Source organism: Protopterus annectens, chromosome 2.part0 (genome assembly GCF_019279795.1).
Source record: "Protopterus annectens isolate FY-2018-M chromosome 2.part0, PAN1.0, whole genome shotgun sequence".
NCBI lineage: Eukaryota > Metazoa > Chordata > Ceratodontiformes > Protopteridae > Protopterus > Protopterus annectens.
This window is the reverse complement of record NC_056728.1, coordinates 981153402-981169680: the sequence shown is the minus strand read 5'-3', so window position 1 is coordinate 981169680 and position 16279 is coordinate 981153402. Positions and strand designations below refer to the sequence as shown.

The window sequence follows — 16279 nt, the reverse complement described above, 5'->3', positions numbered from 1 at the left end:
AATGTTTTATGTTTGTTGGATAAAATACAAAATAAGCAGCTGTTGTATAACAATGTAGAAGATTTGTGGGAAGGTACAATGTAGATCTAAACAGAAACACAATTTCTTCACTTTTTTAATTTCTCCAAGTCTTTTGGATTTTTATAATACCATGACGGGAACGGACCCCATTCCCTAAGTCAAAGTACAATTAAAGATCATGAAATTAGTATTGTTTCAATCTTTGATGTCAGCCAGAAGTGCTCTTCACAGCACCCACAATGTGCCCAGTAATGACTCCTCCTGCAAATCGTATGGGGATACATGTATTGGTAACATAGCTAAATACTACAGTAGATTCTTTTTTATAAGATCCGTTACTCTTACTACTATTGAAACTGTCTGGAAATCCTTCTTCCCCATTGCTCTTGTTTCTTCTTGCAAATCCTGATATTTTATGACTTTCTGTCTTTCTGCACACAAGACCCTGTAGTCACTGTGCGTCTTGATTTCAATGATCAATGCTACTTTTGTCTTATTTTCATGGACCACAAAATCTGTTTTTTAGCATCTATCGTTTGGATTGTGGGTAATGTGCGATCCATTGTGATATAAACATCATTTTCTATGATGCTTTGTGGTTCATGTTTTCAGTGTTTTTCAGCCACTTCAATACCATAATGTTTGCACAATCCCCAGTGCAACAGTCTTGCCACATTATTATGCCTTTCAGTATACAGTCCTTCTGAAAATTAGTATGTCACAACCAGCAAAGAGGTGTGCAACTGCTTCCAGTTCTGTTTTACAAAACCTACATGTTTCTCTCACATGTTCAATGGACTTTGTAAGCCAACGTGTACATAGCCAACTATCTGGGGCTGCCAATGTTAACCTTTCATCTCTTGGCTTGAATTCACCTCTCCTTAACCATTCCTACATTCGATCCTGATCAACATGTGAGGTTCTTCCAGAAGTTTCCTTTACTTGCAAGTATATTTATTAATTTTCCACATTTCTTGCCTCCTCATCTGGTCCTTCACCTTATATTTTCTTTTGATTTTTGGCACATTCAGTTGCTGCCTGACTTTTATCTACTTCTGGTTTGATTTCCATTCCTGCTTGATACTGATATACTTCTGTTAGACTAAGCAAGGAAGTCATTTTAGATTTATTCTCCTCGTGTTTCAAAACTTTCGCAATGTTTGGGTCTTGGGTCAGCAGATGCGTGTGTACTCCCACAATTGCAGATCTATGCATGTAATAAATTTCAAGAACCCAGCCACCAGAGATGCACAAGCCAGTGCATTTCTTTGTGCCGGTCCCAAGCCCGAATAAATGGGGAGGGTTGCGTCACGAAGGGCATCCGGCGTAAAACCTCTGCCAAATTACTTAAGCGGAGAACATTTCATATTTCCATACCAGATCGGTCGAGGCCCAGGTTAACAATGACTACCACCAGTACTGTTAGCCAAAAGGGTGCTGGCGGAAATTGGGCTACTGTTGGCCGAAGAAGAGGACGGGGAAGGCATGCCCGAAGGCAGGAAGAGAGGAGGAAGGTTAGGTGTGTTGTAGTGAGGGTAGGAACTTTGAATGTTGGCAGTATGACTGGTACAGGGAGAGAGGTAGCTGATATGATGGAGAGAAGGAAGGTTGATATATTGTGTGTGGAAGAGACCAGATGGAAAGGAAGTAAGGCCAGGTGTATAGGAGGCAGGTTCAAATTGTTTTTATCATGGTGTGGATGGCAGGAGAAATGGGGTAGGGGTTATCCTAAAGGAACAGTATGCCAAGAGTGTTTTGGTGGTGAAGAGAATGTCTGATAAGAGTGATGTTTATGAAGCTTGAAATTGATGGTGTAATGATGAATATTGTTAGTGCATATGCTCCACACGCTGGGTGTGCAATGGATGAGAAAGAAATTTTGGAGCGATTTGGATTAGGTGGTGGCGAGTGTACCCAAGGGTGAGAGACTAATGACTAGAGCGGACCTCAATGGTCATGTTGGTGAAGTGAACAGAGGGGATGAGGAAGTGATGGGTAGGTATGGTCTTAAGGAGACGAATGCAGAAGGTCCGATGATTGTGGATTTTATGAAAAGGATGGACATGGCTGTGGTGAATACGTATTTTTAAGAAGAGGGAGGAGCACAGGGTGACATACAAGAGTGGAGGAAGATGCACACAGGTGGATTATATCCTATGTAGGAGGGCCAGTCTGAAGGAGATTGGAGACTGTAAAGTGGTGACAGGGGAAAGTGTAGTTAAGCAGCATAGAATGGTGGTATGTAGGATGATGTTGGTGATCAAGAAGAGGAGGAGTGTGAAAGCAGTGCCAAGGATTAAATGGTGGAAGTTAAAAAAGGGTGACTGTGGGAAGGGAGGAGTTAAGACAGGCACTGGGAGGCAGTGAAGAGTTACCGAATAGCTGGGTAGCTACAGCATAGTTAGTAAGGGAGACTGCCAGAAAGGTGCTTGGTGCAACATCTGGACAGAGGAAGGAGGACAAGGAGACCTGGTGGTGGAATGAGGAAGTACAGGAGAGTATACAGAAGAAGAGGCTGGCGAAGAAGAAGAAGTGGGATTGTCAAAGAGATGAAGAAAGTAGACATGAGTATAAGGAGATGAGACGCATGGCAAAGAGAGAGGTGGAGAAGGCTAAGGATAAGGCATATGGACAGCTGTATAAGAGATTGGACACTAAAGAGGGAGAAAAGGACCTGTACCGATTGACTAGACAGAGGGACAGAGCTGGGAAAGATGTGCAGCAGGTAAGGGTGATAAAGGATAGTGAGGGAAACGTACTCACAAGTGAGGAGAGTGTGTTGAGTAGATGGAAAGAGTACTTTGAAGGGCTGATGAATGAAGAGAATGAGAGAGAGAGAAGGTTGGATGATGTGGGGATAGTGAATCAGGAAGTGAAACAGATTAGCAAGGAGGAAGTAAGGACAGCTATGAAGAGGATGAAGAATGGAAAGGTTGTTGGCCCAGATGACATACCAGTGGAAGTATGGAGGTGCTTAGGTGAAATGGCAGTGGAATTTTTAACCAGATCGTTTAATGAAATTTTGGAAAGTCAGAGGATGCCTGAGGAGTGGAGAAAAAATGTTTTGGTACCTATCTTTAAGAATAAGGGTGATGTGCAGAGCTGCAGTAACTATAGAGGGATAAAACTGATCAGTCACAGCTTGGAGTTATGGGAAAGAGTAGTGGAAGCTAGGTTAAGAAGGGAGGTGATGATTAGTGATCAGCAGTATGGTTTCATGCCAGGAAAGAGCACTACAGATGCAATATTTGCTCTGAGAGTGTTGTTGGAGAAATACAGAGAAGGTCAGAAGGAGTTGCATTGTGTCTTTGTGGACATAGAGAAAGCATATGACAGGGTGCCTAGAGAGGAGTTGTGGTATTGTATGAGGAAGTTCAGAGTGGCAGAGAAGTATGTAAGAGTGGTACAGGATATGTACGAGCGTAGTGTGCCATTGGTGAGGACTGCGGTGGGAGTGACAGATACGTTTAAGGTGGAGGTGGGACTACATCAAGGATCAGCTCTGAGCCCTTTCTTATTTGCAGTGGTGATGGACAGGTTGACAGATGAGATCAGACTGGAGGCCCCGTGGACTATGATGCTTGCAGATGACATTGTGACATGTAGTGAGAGTAGGAACCAGGTTGAGGAGACCGTGGAGAGGTGGAGATATGCTTTAGAGAGGAGAGGAATGAAGGTCAGCAGGGCTAAAACAGAATATATGTGTGTAAATGTGAGGGAGGGTAGAGGAATGGTGAGGATGCAGGGAGTAGAGTTGGTAAAGGTGGATGAGTTTAATTACTTGGCATCAACAGTTCATAGTAACGGTAAGTGTGGAAGAGAGGTGAAGAAGAGAGTACAGGCAGGGTGGAATGGGTGGAGAAGAGTGTCAGGAGTGATTTGTGACAGACTAGTACCAGTAAGAGTGAAAGGGAAGGTCTACAAGAGGGTAGTGAGACCAGCTATGTTATATGGGTTGGAGACGGTGGCATTGATGAAAAGGCAAGAGTCAGAGCTGGATGTGGCAGAGTTAAAGATGTTAAGATTTGCACTGGGTGTGACTAGGATGGACAGGATTAGGAATCAGTATATTAGAGGGTCAGCTCAGGTTGGACAGTTTGGAGACAAAGCAAGAGAGGCGAGATTGCGTTGGTTTGGACATGTGCTGAGGAGGGATGCTGGGTATATCGGGAAAAGGATGCTAAGGATGGAGCTGCCAGGAAAGAGGAAAAGAAGAAGGCCTAAGATAAGGTTTATGGATGTGGTGAGGGAGGACATTGCAGGCGGTTGGTGTGAAAGTGCATGATGCAAAGGACAGGAAGAAATGGAAACAGATGATCCGCTGTGGCGACCCCTAACGGGAACAGCCGAAAGAAGATGATGATTACATGTAATAAATTTCAAGGAGGCCCATCCCTCCTTCAGAATGGGGAATATACAATCTTGATATGAAATGATTTTTATAAATCATTTGGTGAGCATAAAGCATCCTTCTTGTTTTCCTGTCTAATCTATACAACACATTTTGGGGCCAGTTAATCACTCCAAAACTAAGTTAGGACAGGAAGGGCAAATTGGTTTATAGCTTGGATTTTGTTCCTAGATGTCAATGCTGTTTTCAGGATTAATTTAAGTCTTCTAAAGCATTCCTTACTAAGTTTTATTTGCATTTGTTCATGTTTTACTGTTTATCCTTCTTCAATTCCCAAATATTTATATACTTCCTATTACCCAAGTTCTTTTATAGGATCATAGGAGATTACTAGGCTATTGGCCTTGAGGCCCTTATAAGCCTTGCCAAGAGTTTAGCCCATGTTTAGACAAGCCAGCACCCAAAGCCCATGTCCAGCAGGGCACAGGTGGAATCTCAGGGGTGTATTTTCTGTTTCCATTCCAGTTATCCAGGTTGAGCTTAAAAAGGGATAATGAGGTACTCTGCTTGATGTGGAGAGGGAGTCTTATTCCACAGATGGGGGAGTCTCTGGGACACAAATCTGTCCCACCAGCAAGTCCTATTGATATCACAGATCAGGTTGAGGTCACGCATATGGGTTGCTCGAGTGAAGCTTTACTAACAGATATGCAGCAGTCCCACAAAGGCGGGGTCTGAGATTGCTTTCTATGCCAGAGGTCACCTCTGAGGAGTCTGCATGAAAATGAATAGAGGGACAGGGCTTTTAGCCTATCTGTGTAGGGTAGATGTTTGAGGCTCTGGATTCTCCTGGTGAGGAACCTCTGTGGTCTCTCCAGCTGCTGCGTGTGCTTTGCAAGGTACATGCTGAAGGGGGCACTGTACTCAATAACTGGCCTTACAAGGGAAGAATACAGAGATGTTTGTCCCTGGATGCGATGCCCTCCTTATGAGGTGGGCCATGTAGAAAGTTTTCCGTACAACGGAAGCAACATGGTAGTCAAAAGTTAGGTTGCTATCAACCTGGGTGCCCAAATCCCTCACTACTAATTGTGTACTTAGGATGTTGTTATTAATGTGATAACGTGGGGACACTCTCCCTAAAGGGGATGATGATGCATTTTTTTGGCATTCAGCTTGAGGTCATGTCTCTGGCACCAGTCATTTGTTTGGGTGAGAACCTCTTGGAGGACGTCCACATCACGTGCGGAAGTGATGACTGTATTCAGCTTGCAGTCATCTGCAAACGTGGTCAGCTATAGCCTACTGGTTTTGGTCTGCACCTCAGAGAAGTATATCCTGAATAATAGAGGCCCCAAGACCGATCTCTGGGGTACGCTGCTTATTGCAGGTCTACTGCTTGAGGTGGTTTCCCCTATTTTGATTAGGTGGGTTCTATCAGTGAGCCATTTTGCTACCCATCTGATAATATATGGATTGATGCCTAGTTGAGAAAGTTTATCTACTATGCCCAAGTGGGGAATAATGTTGAAGGCTTTGGCCAGGTCAAGGTAGGCGGTGTGCACAGTCTTCCCCTCGTCCATGGCTTTGGTGACTGTCTCAAAGAAGTCGACCAAATTTAACAGACATGACCTCCCCTTGACACAGCCAAACTGTGTGGGGTTGAGTGTTTGGAGGTTGCCAATGTCCCTGTTAATGAGGTCCATGATAATCCATTCCATGGCCTTGCAGATCAGGCTAGTTAGGCTGATGGGTCTATAATTTCCTGGATCAGTGGACTCTTCACCTTTGTGTAAAGGGATGACAGTGGCTATCTTCCACTCAGCTGGGATAAAGTCGGTACTCAGGCTTGGGTTGAACAGGGTGCCAAATGGTGCTGCAAGTTCATGCCTGAGTTCATGTAGGATGCAGCCTGGGATATTATTGGGTCCCATGGAGGTTGTATTTTTTGCCTTTGAGAGGGCAGTGATGGCCAGTTCCCTAGAGATAAGGAGTGGGGTGGGGCAGGTACAGGGGATGTCCTGAGTTACTGATGGGGGGACAGAGGGGAAAAGTTTTCGCTGAATGTGTCAGCCAATAGACTGGCTATATCTATAGCATTTCTGTCCTAAAGTGATGTTTTCTTGGTGCTGCAGTTTTCCTGCTTTAAAGGTTGCTTTTGCACATTTATCAAGACCAAATGACATTCTATCATCTGAAAAATTCTGACAACTTGCAGTTGTGCTTTCAGTTCCTCATCTGATGAGCTATATAGTTTTAAACCATCAACAAAGAGAAGATGAGAAGTCCTTACACTTTGTTTTCTAGGAGACAAATTATAGCCATGGCCTAAGCTCTTAAGTAGACAGCTTAATGGGTTAAGAGCAAGACAGAACAGCAACGGTGACAGAGTCACCCTGGAATATCCCCCTTGGAATTTTTATCCCTGGGATAATAATTTGCACTTTATCATGGCTTAATTGCAAAGTGGTCTGCCACTGTTTCATGGTCACTGTAATGAAGTCAATCATTTTTAAGCACTCTTTTATCCATGAATGTGGGATACTATCAAATGCTTTTTTGTAGTCATTCCATAATTAGATTCTTTCCCTTTTAACAGTTCTCCACTATGACTTTAACAAATGATCCTGTGTTCAATATGACTTTCTTTTATTGCCCTTTTGTTCTGTTGCCATATTGGGTTTTCTTCTAAATGACCAACTCTGTTGGCATTAATTCCAGTGTATAATTTATATGTCGTTGGAAAACAAGTTATTGCTCTATAATTTTTAGGGTAGCTTGCAGGTTCACTCTTAAGTAGGAGCATTGTTTTTCCTGTTGTTAGCCAGGTTGGCATCTGTTCAGGGTGCTCATATAAATAGTTCTTACTCATTGCTAAATTTTCATGCAAAGATGTTAATACTTTTAACCAGAAGTTAGGATCACAGGAGATTACTAGGCTATTGGTCCTGGGGCCCTCAGAAGCATAGCCAAGAGTTTATCCCAAAAAAAGAAATGACAATCAGCACCTGTCACCCCTGTTGATGATGGACACAGGTGGAAACCTTGGGACAAATTTGTGGTTTCCCATCCACTCATCAAGGTTGTGCTTGAAGAGGGTCAGCGACGTACTTTGTTTGATATGTATGGGGAGTCTATTCCAGAGACGGGGCAGCCACTGGGAGACAAACCTGTCTCTCCAACAAGTTTTGTTAATGTCACATATCAGGTCTTTCGATCGGGTAATGCGCTAGGAGTTAGACTTACAGATATGGAGAATCTCTAGTAGAGCATTGTCTGAGACCACATTGTAGGTGAGACACAGATCACCTCTGAGCAATCTGTATGATATCGAGTAGCATGATAGTGCTTTGACCTTGTCCACATATGACAGGTGTTGGAGGCCATGGATTCTCTTTGTGAGGTATTTTTGTGGCCTTTCCAGTTGGTGCAGGTGTTAGGAGTGGTACATACCAGACGGGGCGTTGTACTCAATTATTGGCCAAATGAGGGGGGAGTACTGAGAGGTAATAACCTCCTTTTTTCTGGATGCAGTCCCTTTACTTATGAGATGAACAATGTAAAAGCATTTTCTAACCACTGCCGCTACATGATGGTTGAATGTGAGATTGTACTCAGGTCTCTCACCGCAGGTTGTGTGCTTAGGAGGTTGCCGTTGATGTGATAATTAGAGGGGGCTGTGTTTTTGCCAAATGCTATGATAATTTTTTTTTTTTTTGAGTTTAACTTAAGGCCATGACTTTGGCACCATTCATTTGTTGCTATGAGACCATCTTATACTATTGCTAACATCATTTAGGGAGTCAATGACAGCACACAACTTACAGTACTCTAGAAACTTGGAGTCCAACTGCATTTGGGCCTGAGGATTTCCAATTAGAGGCTTTTCTTAACTTTGTTTCAATCCCTCTGGGCTGTTGATTCATCCCATTTTATATCCTGTACCTTTAAACGTCTTATTCTTTCTTTTACTTCTTCTATCCATTTATCATCTTTGTTATGTTCCACAGGATCTTTATAAATACTTCTCCAAAATATATATATTTCTTCGTTTTTTGGTGGTCTTTCAATTTCTTTTGCTTTGTTTCCCAATTCTGTACAAACCTTTTTTGGGTCATCAATAAACTGCTTATTTTCTACTTTTACCTTTATAATTATCTGTATATCTTCTAAGTTTTTCCACCTGTGCTGATATTTTTAGTTTTTTTGCAACAGTGCATGACAAATCCTGATCTGTTCCAATACTATGCATTGCTTTTATCACATCTAAGTATTTTTGTTAATCTGTTCCCTCTTCTATACTCTTCTAATAGTGACACTTCTTGTCTCAATTGCTTTACTGTTTTCTCTATTCAATACTTCCATGATGGTATTCGATTTCTCCCCTTCCTTTCCCTCAAAGTACTGTGTTTATTCACTTTGGTTTAATTTACATCTCTAAATTCACAATGTTTTGCTTGGTTGATTTGAACAATAGCAAATCCATCCAGCCATCCAAACCCCCTTTTCCCATTTCTGCACAAGGGGTTAGGGTCTCACTTAACAGTGACAATCAACAACAGCCAAAGGTTACATTGATGGCGGCTAGCCCTACTGCAGTAGTCTATTTTAAACAAAATAGAATGCCTTCTTCCAACAGGTATCCGTGTCACAAACTCTTGAAAGCTGGAGCTCTGATTAAACATCTCATCCAAACACAAAAGAAAGGTCCTTCAGCCCAGAGTAGAAAGAAAACAAAAACATGGATAAAGACCCATAAAGTATTGATACACCATAAATTATTACTAATCCTGCACGTGTGACTGTCGGAAACTTACTTGTACCAGAGTCTGAAATACATCAGTGCTCTTTCCCAGTTAACAAATGAAAATAAATAGCAAAGCTTCCAATGATGTTTTGTGACTGCAGTCCTTTTGCAGACATTATCTTCAATACTACAGTGACATATATGACATTCACTGTTACTTCTGCCTGAACCTATACACTCTTATTTTCTCCAAGATGCAGCTAACTGGTGGCAAGGTGGAAAAGCACGCATGCATTCTTCCTAGATTTGGCTCAAAATTCCTAGCCAATGCTACAAGATCTTCTAAGAAAATAAACTTCTGTGATATCTACAGTGTCATCCTGTGATATCTACAGTGTCATCCTGAAGTTCTTCAAATTATAAGAGCAGCTAAGCAGCTCTCTTGTTCACAGAATGGGGCAAAGGCATATTTAACTAATTGTTGCATGGTAGTTTATTTGGCTACTTGCGAGTCCTGTGAATGTTTTTATGGAGGTAGAACTACTAGAAAATTTTCAGAGAGAATTTACAAGCATATTTTAGCTATTAAAAATAAAGACCATATAAATGCATTAACAAAACATGCTCTTAATTGTCAAGGTTTTCTTAAGTTTTCCTTTTTGTTACAGATCATGTAGTTTTTTGGGTGTATGATGGGGACAAACAATAAATTGAAGAGAAAGAAGTTAAGTGGCAAAACACCAGAAGCAAACAAAAACCCACGTTTAAATGAAAGCATCAGCATTAAATATTTGCTTAAGTCACAATGTATATAATGCAATTGTGTTTTGTTTTTTTTTTGAGCTTGTCATGCCTTTACATAAAGTGTCAACTGTGGAAGAGTTTCCATATTTGTCAGTGAACACATCTCCAGGCAGATCCCCTGGGACTGTCAAACTGAATTCAATGACCTACAGATCACTCCATGCAGGATTAGTTATCAACTAATTGCATCTTACATAACACCTGCTTTGTACCCCAATGACCATGAAAGAGTCCTGAGTGTTCTAAATGATCTCTCTATGAGCAAAGACTCCCTTACTTTGGATAACTAACCACTCTTCAATAAATTGGGACATCTACACCTCCAATATAGGATAGGATATGCCTAAAATTTCCTAGACTTAAACAAATTTCTCTTGAGCAACTGGTAAACAAACCTACATCATTCTTGACCTGATGCGTACAAATATGACTGCTTCTTACACTACTCCTCTGGTATCTCCTTCGGCAGTGAAGTCTGACCATAAAGTTGTGACCTTCGCCTTTAACCACCCAAAAGCCTCTACACCAAACCCCACTGAATTTAAAGACTACAGATGTACCAATCTCAACCAACTCTGTGACAAAACATCAAAATTCACTTATGACTGCACCTCCCCTGACCTTGGTACAATAGAAAAGATTCACTAAGGAATTCTACACCCATTTAGAAAAATGCATATAACTATCAGTCCCTATCAGAATCAATTAACAATAAAAATTCAAAAAGAAAACTCTTGCGCACCATTACCATCAATAAACAAACTATACCCATAAAAAAAATACTTAAATTATTTAGTAAATCCCATATTCATATTCTCACGGATAACATCAAAAACATTACAAAAAATGAAGAAAACTATCAGATCCATTAAAACAGCCCATGAATTTAGGCCAGCATCTGCAGCTAAATATAATTATAAACCCTTCTTTAGCTATATTAAAAAAACCCCTAAAAAAATACCCTACATTGTTCAGATCTTGGTCATAACAGGGCCTTCTGTTCTGACCTAACTGATGCTGCCAATATGCCTATAAACAAATTTAGTGATAACATTACCCCTGAAACCTCTATTCAAAACACCAAAATCTGAATCTCTTACTCTCCCCAGTCATCGCTGAAGATTTACTGAAGTAATAACCAAGACTAAAAATACTACTGCCAAAACTGATTGCTTTATTAATAGTGTTAAACATGTTCTTCCAGACACACTCCTCAAAACTGTATAACTTAAGTTTAACTACTGGTATTGTCTCTGATGAGTGGCGCACAGCAGTGGTGATGTCCCTCCCTAAGGTTGGCCATACAACTGACTTGGGTAACTGCAGATCTATCAGCCTTACAAGTCTCATCTGTAAAGCCATGGAATGTATTATAACTGACCTCATAAACTTGTGATATTAAGAATTTTGTTAGATCTGACCTCCGTTTGCTTTCATGAAGGGTAGATGCTATCTTTTTTAATCTGGGAAATTTCTTCAAAAGGATTATGAAGGCTCTAGACAGTGGCCAAGCAATGCATTCCCTATGGTAGGATCATACAAAAGCTAAATGTTTTAAAAATCTACTGTTATCTAGTAATATGGTTAGCAAACTAGCTGAAATTTAGAACCCACATAGTATGAGTAGCAGGTGCTTCATCAAAAAGTATGAAAGTGACCAGGGATCTGTCTTAGGGCTTGGTTCTTGGACCACTCAGTTTTGCTATTTATTTCTAACATCTCCAGCTATAGGGCTGGTAAACAAAGTCTGCAGACAACTGCAAACTCAGGGATGTTACATCATCCTTATGACACCCGAACTTTCCAGAATTAACTTGCTCTAGTAAATCGTTAGTGTATTAAAAATAGTCTCAAACTAAATGCTAAAAAGTGGAGTATCATCACATTTGGTGGACAGCTGCTCCTCTCCCCATACTCTCCAGACAACACACCTCTACAAAATGAAAATGTAGTTAAGTACCTAGGAACATGGGTTAATAGTTCCCTCTCTTTTGACTATGCCATCATGTACCATCATGTCACAGGAGTTGTCAGGAAATTCTTTTAATCCAGCTATTTGTCAAAGAAATATTATCAAGGTCAAAAGAGGTAATCATTCCCTTATACTCATTGATCAGGTAATTATCAAGTGCAACTCCCTCCCTTTTATGATTTATCTCACTAAACATATCAGACAATCATAAAGGCCACAAAATTGCCTAACCAAATAGATCATCAGCCTTTATTCAGTGTCTTATTGTGTTTTGAAAGGGGATCGTCTCGTTTACCACACCATTAGACACCAGACTGTCCTGGACCTCTTTTCAATGGTTCGTTGAATAAACTAACAAACTTAGGGCCTATACGGTCAACTTTAAGTTTGCCTGATACGCATAACTGGAGAGTACACAATTTTACAAATCCAGTTATCTAATGCCTGTTTAAAATGTTGATAAATCATTTACCAATCTTACATGTCTAGGTACACCCTTCCTCTCATAAGATGAAATAAAGATCTCAACTTTGAACTGGAAATAGGAATTCTTGCATCTAAATTTGTATTCCTTGTACCAATACCATGATCAATAAAGCCAATATCTGATATGGCAGCCAATAATTTGTCCTTAAGGCATCGATATATCATAATAATGTCAGTTCTTAGAAACCAGTAAGCGAAAGGATATAATGACAAATATACCAGTCTTTTTTTATCGGTTAAGTTTTGACAGCATGTCTGGTAAAACTTTTCTGAATCTGTTCAGTCTTCAGCTGCAAAACATTTAATGCAAATAAAGGTCTCTTAAACGCAACAACAGGTCTTACACTTGTGAAATCGATCTTTAATAACACCTGGCTATCTCTGCTTGAGAAACACTGAAGGACATTCTTCATAAGACCACAACATTTCCTAATAATGTTTGTCACATTAACTTCAAAGTTATGATTTTATATACCATGATACCTAGATCCCTTATTACTTCAGAAGCAACACAAATTTAATTATCCATGGTGTAAGGATATGAATTATGCCCACAATGTAAAATGGTATACTTGCCATTGTTAAATCTCAAACCTTTGCTTGTTATACCAGTAAGAGTGCAAGATACCAATCACTAGTAATAGTTACTGTACACCATGTCTTAATTTCGCCAGTGGACTTAGTTAACCATACAAAGTTAGATTCTGGGCATTCTGACATTAGTAGACCAAATAAGAGTGACCCCAAGACCGAACCCTGAAGCACTTCCCTAGCCATCAATCTATGTTTGGAGTAGGAATTTCTAACTCTCACTCAGTAAGTTCTACTCAGTAGCCATTTACCTACCCATTTAGCTAAATAGCCAGAGTTACTAGTTCTCATTAAAGTCCTTATAACAGTTGCATGGGGGATGGAGTCAAAAGCCTTAGCCAGATACAAAAACACATCAGCGGGTAGTGAGTTATCCAATGAGCTAACATTATTTTCATAAAAAAAAAAAAATCAAATTAGTGACACATGACCTCCCACAAAGGAATCCATGTTGATATACATCAAAGCTAAAGTCCAGAACTTGCTTACAGGAAAGCCACAATGTCCTCAAAAAGCAGTTACCCAATATGCAAGTCAAACTAATACTTCAGTAGCGCTCTACCATATATTCTTGTTCATTTTTCAGAAGGGAAACTATTATAGCTTCCGTCCATAGTTCAGGAACAAATGCTTTTGTGAATGATTTTGGGAACAAACAAGTTAAACAAAGAATCTAACTTTTCAGATATTCTTTTTAAGAAATATCCATTAAGATAATCAAGTCAGTCTGCTGAATTTTGATATATATATATATATATATTTTTTTTTAAGATAAGGCTTGCTTTACCATTTCCTCATTCACATTAGGACAATTACTTCTAACTAGTATAGGTAAATCATTTTGCAAGCTCTCTTGAAAGTAATTACTAAACAAACCACCTGCAAACAAGTTCACTAATATATACGAGTCGGTGATTGACAGAGACCCATTATACTATATATATATGCTATACTAGAAAAGTTATCTAGACTATAATAATTGGTAATTGTCTTTCAAGCTTCTCCAGTTAGGGGTCACCACAGCGAATCACCGGTCTGCAGTGAAGTTTACATGGTGTCAAGTTACCAGCCTGGCACCCAACCTTCACAAAAGACACACACAAACATGCACCTACTGCATGTCTTTAAAACAAGCAGACTCTGCACAGAAGGATCTCCAGCTGAGAATGGAACCGGAGAACCTCTTGCTGTGAGGTGACAGTGCTAACCACTGCACAGTCTAGACTATAATATCTTAAAGTTTAAATACATCTTTATTATCCTTCAGATTAACTATTAAATATGCCTCATAACTAGATCTTACTCTTAATAGTCAGGAGGTACATTTGTGTGAAGTTGTAATTGTTCCTACATGAAACCGAAGGAGATTTTTTATTTCTCTTCCACAAACGTATCTTTTTCCTCTTTAGTTTGGATTACTTCAAACTCTTTTTCTCTGCAAGTCCAATATCTTCTATAATACTAGAACTAGGGACTAAATATTCACAAAGAGATCAGCAAAAAACAATGGAGGCTGACAACCCAGCAGCTCTGAAACCTCTGAAATAATCTCATCTGCATGTTAAGTAGTGTGACTCATTTTCCATTAAACAAACTAGACGATTAGATGGGTATTCACAAATTTACTCCAAGCTTTGACCAGTATGGCCCTCCTGGGGAAAGGTAGTGCTGCCTGAGGAAGGGTACTGGTAAGGGGAGATTGGTCATTAGACTCAGTGACATTGGAAAATTTATGAGTCAATGAATGGCGATGTATGAGCAGTTTCAAAAGTATAAGAAAAGCAGATAGGCATATATGATCTCTGCACGTCAGAACTCATAGTACCATTATGTCACCTTTGACTCATTTATTCACATCCTTTCATTAAACATACACAACAGCGGTTTTCCTTACAAAATAAAATACAAGGCTAATGTGATCAAAACTTTAATAATTTGTCACAGTTTCTACATTAACAATACAATGACAAAACATTTTTGTTTTAAAAGTTAGCCTGAGTATGGATACAACAACAATGACTAACTAGTACAGAAATATTTAACCTGTGTTGAAATACCTCAGTGCTCTCAGTCAGGGTTCCATCACCATTGCCTGCTGTAAGTGCACTTCTTGATAAAAAAAAAAAAAAAAAAAGTTCTTTCCTGATACTCAAACCCTACTGCCTCAAAGTTTTAAAGAATAATTGTAAGGGACTTGTACTCTTACTTTAGACTCAGTTCTGGAAGTACAATAAGACTTAATTTGAAAGCAGTGTTACATATAGTGCTTTCCTTACCTGTTCTCATATTAAGTGTTCTGACTTTGATTGCATCATACCAGACGCAACAGGCAACATGTGCAGGGCTACTTTCACATCCTGACATGTTATGTTGAGCGTTTCTACATGTGCACAATGTCTTTGTTGCTGAGCCTTATTAACTCCAAAACCCCTTTAATTGCAGTTTCATTTCCCCAGCTGTGTTTACTGTTAGACTTAAACTTTTGAGAGGGCAGTCCCATTTGTATGTCATATTCACCATTTTAAGATGTTCATTCTTTCCCCATGGTTCTGCAACCATACAGTTAGTATATTTAAATAAGTGTGGTGTAGAGGACAAATTCTACTACATGGATTACGGAGTAAGCCTTGTCCTCTTAAAAAAAATATGATTTTGAAGTGTTATTTTTAGGGGTACCTGTCAATCGGTTGTGAGGGGTACTTCACTTTTGGAGGATATTCTGCCAACTGTTCACAGTGAAAGCAGTATGCTGCCATAAATGGATAAGAAAATGCAATCAGCAGGGTTAGTTTCCACAAAAAAAATCATATAAGTTCACTTTCAGGATTCTCCTGTTCATACATTCTCACTCTGATTGTGCAGTACATTTTATAAGCATGTGTATACCCAACACAGATGTGAATATATAACTTTCACATCAGTTCAGAAGTTTGACTTACGCATCATCCTGCCATTCGATAACCCTAGCAAAATCATGATAATCCTGTTCACCAGTCAAGATCACATATCTTCCATCATCTGTCCCATTCATCTAAAACAAGAAAAATGACAAGATAATGCTTTAATAATTATTACAGAATGTACTGTAACCACGGCTGAAAATTCTAATAAATCAGTTAACTGTTGACAAGCAAGTCACCCCAGTCTTGGGTGGCTCATTTTATGCAAACCTCATCAAGAAATCAAACATTTACTTCCTTGGGTTATATGCTCACTGCACTTATTCCTGTAAGTCCATTACGATGGCAAGCAGCCTTTCCAGCTCCATAACTGTTGTCCTCTGAAGGTGTATGTACACTTCCACATG

General features: G+C 39.8%; 1 protein-coding gene across 1 annotated transcript in view; it reads right to left on the bottom strand.

The window, feature by feature from the left end:
• Positions 1 to 16006, bottom strand: part of SCARB2 (scavenger receptor class B member 2) — a 1439240-nt gene extending 1423234 nt beyond the window's left edge. The window contains exon 1 of the mRNA XM_044060371.1: positions 15912 to 16006. Within this exon, the coding sequence (XP_043916306.1) occupies positions 15912 to 16003 (92 nt within the window). The 5' untranslated portion in view covers positions 16004 to 16006. The remainder of the gene's footprint in view (positions 1 to 15911) is intronic.
• Between the last annotated feature and the right edge of the window lie 273 nt (positions 16007 to 16279).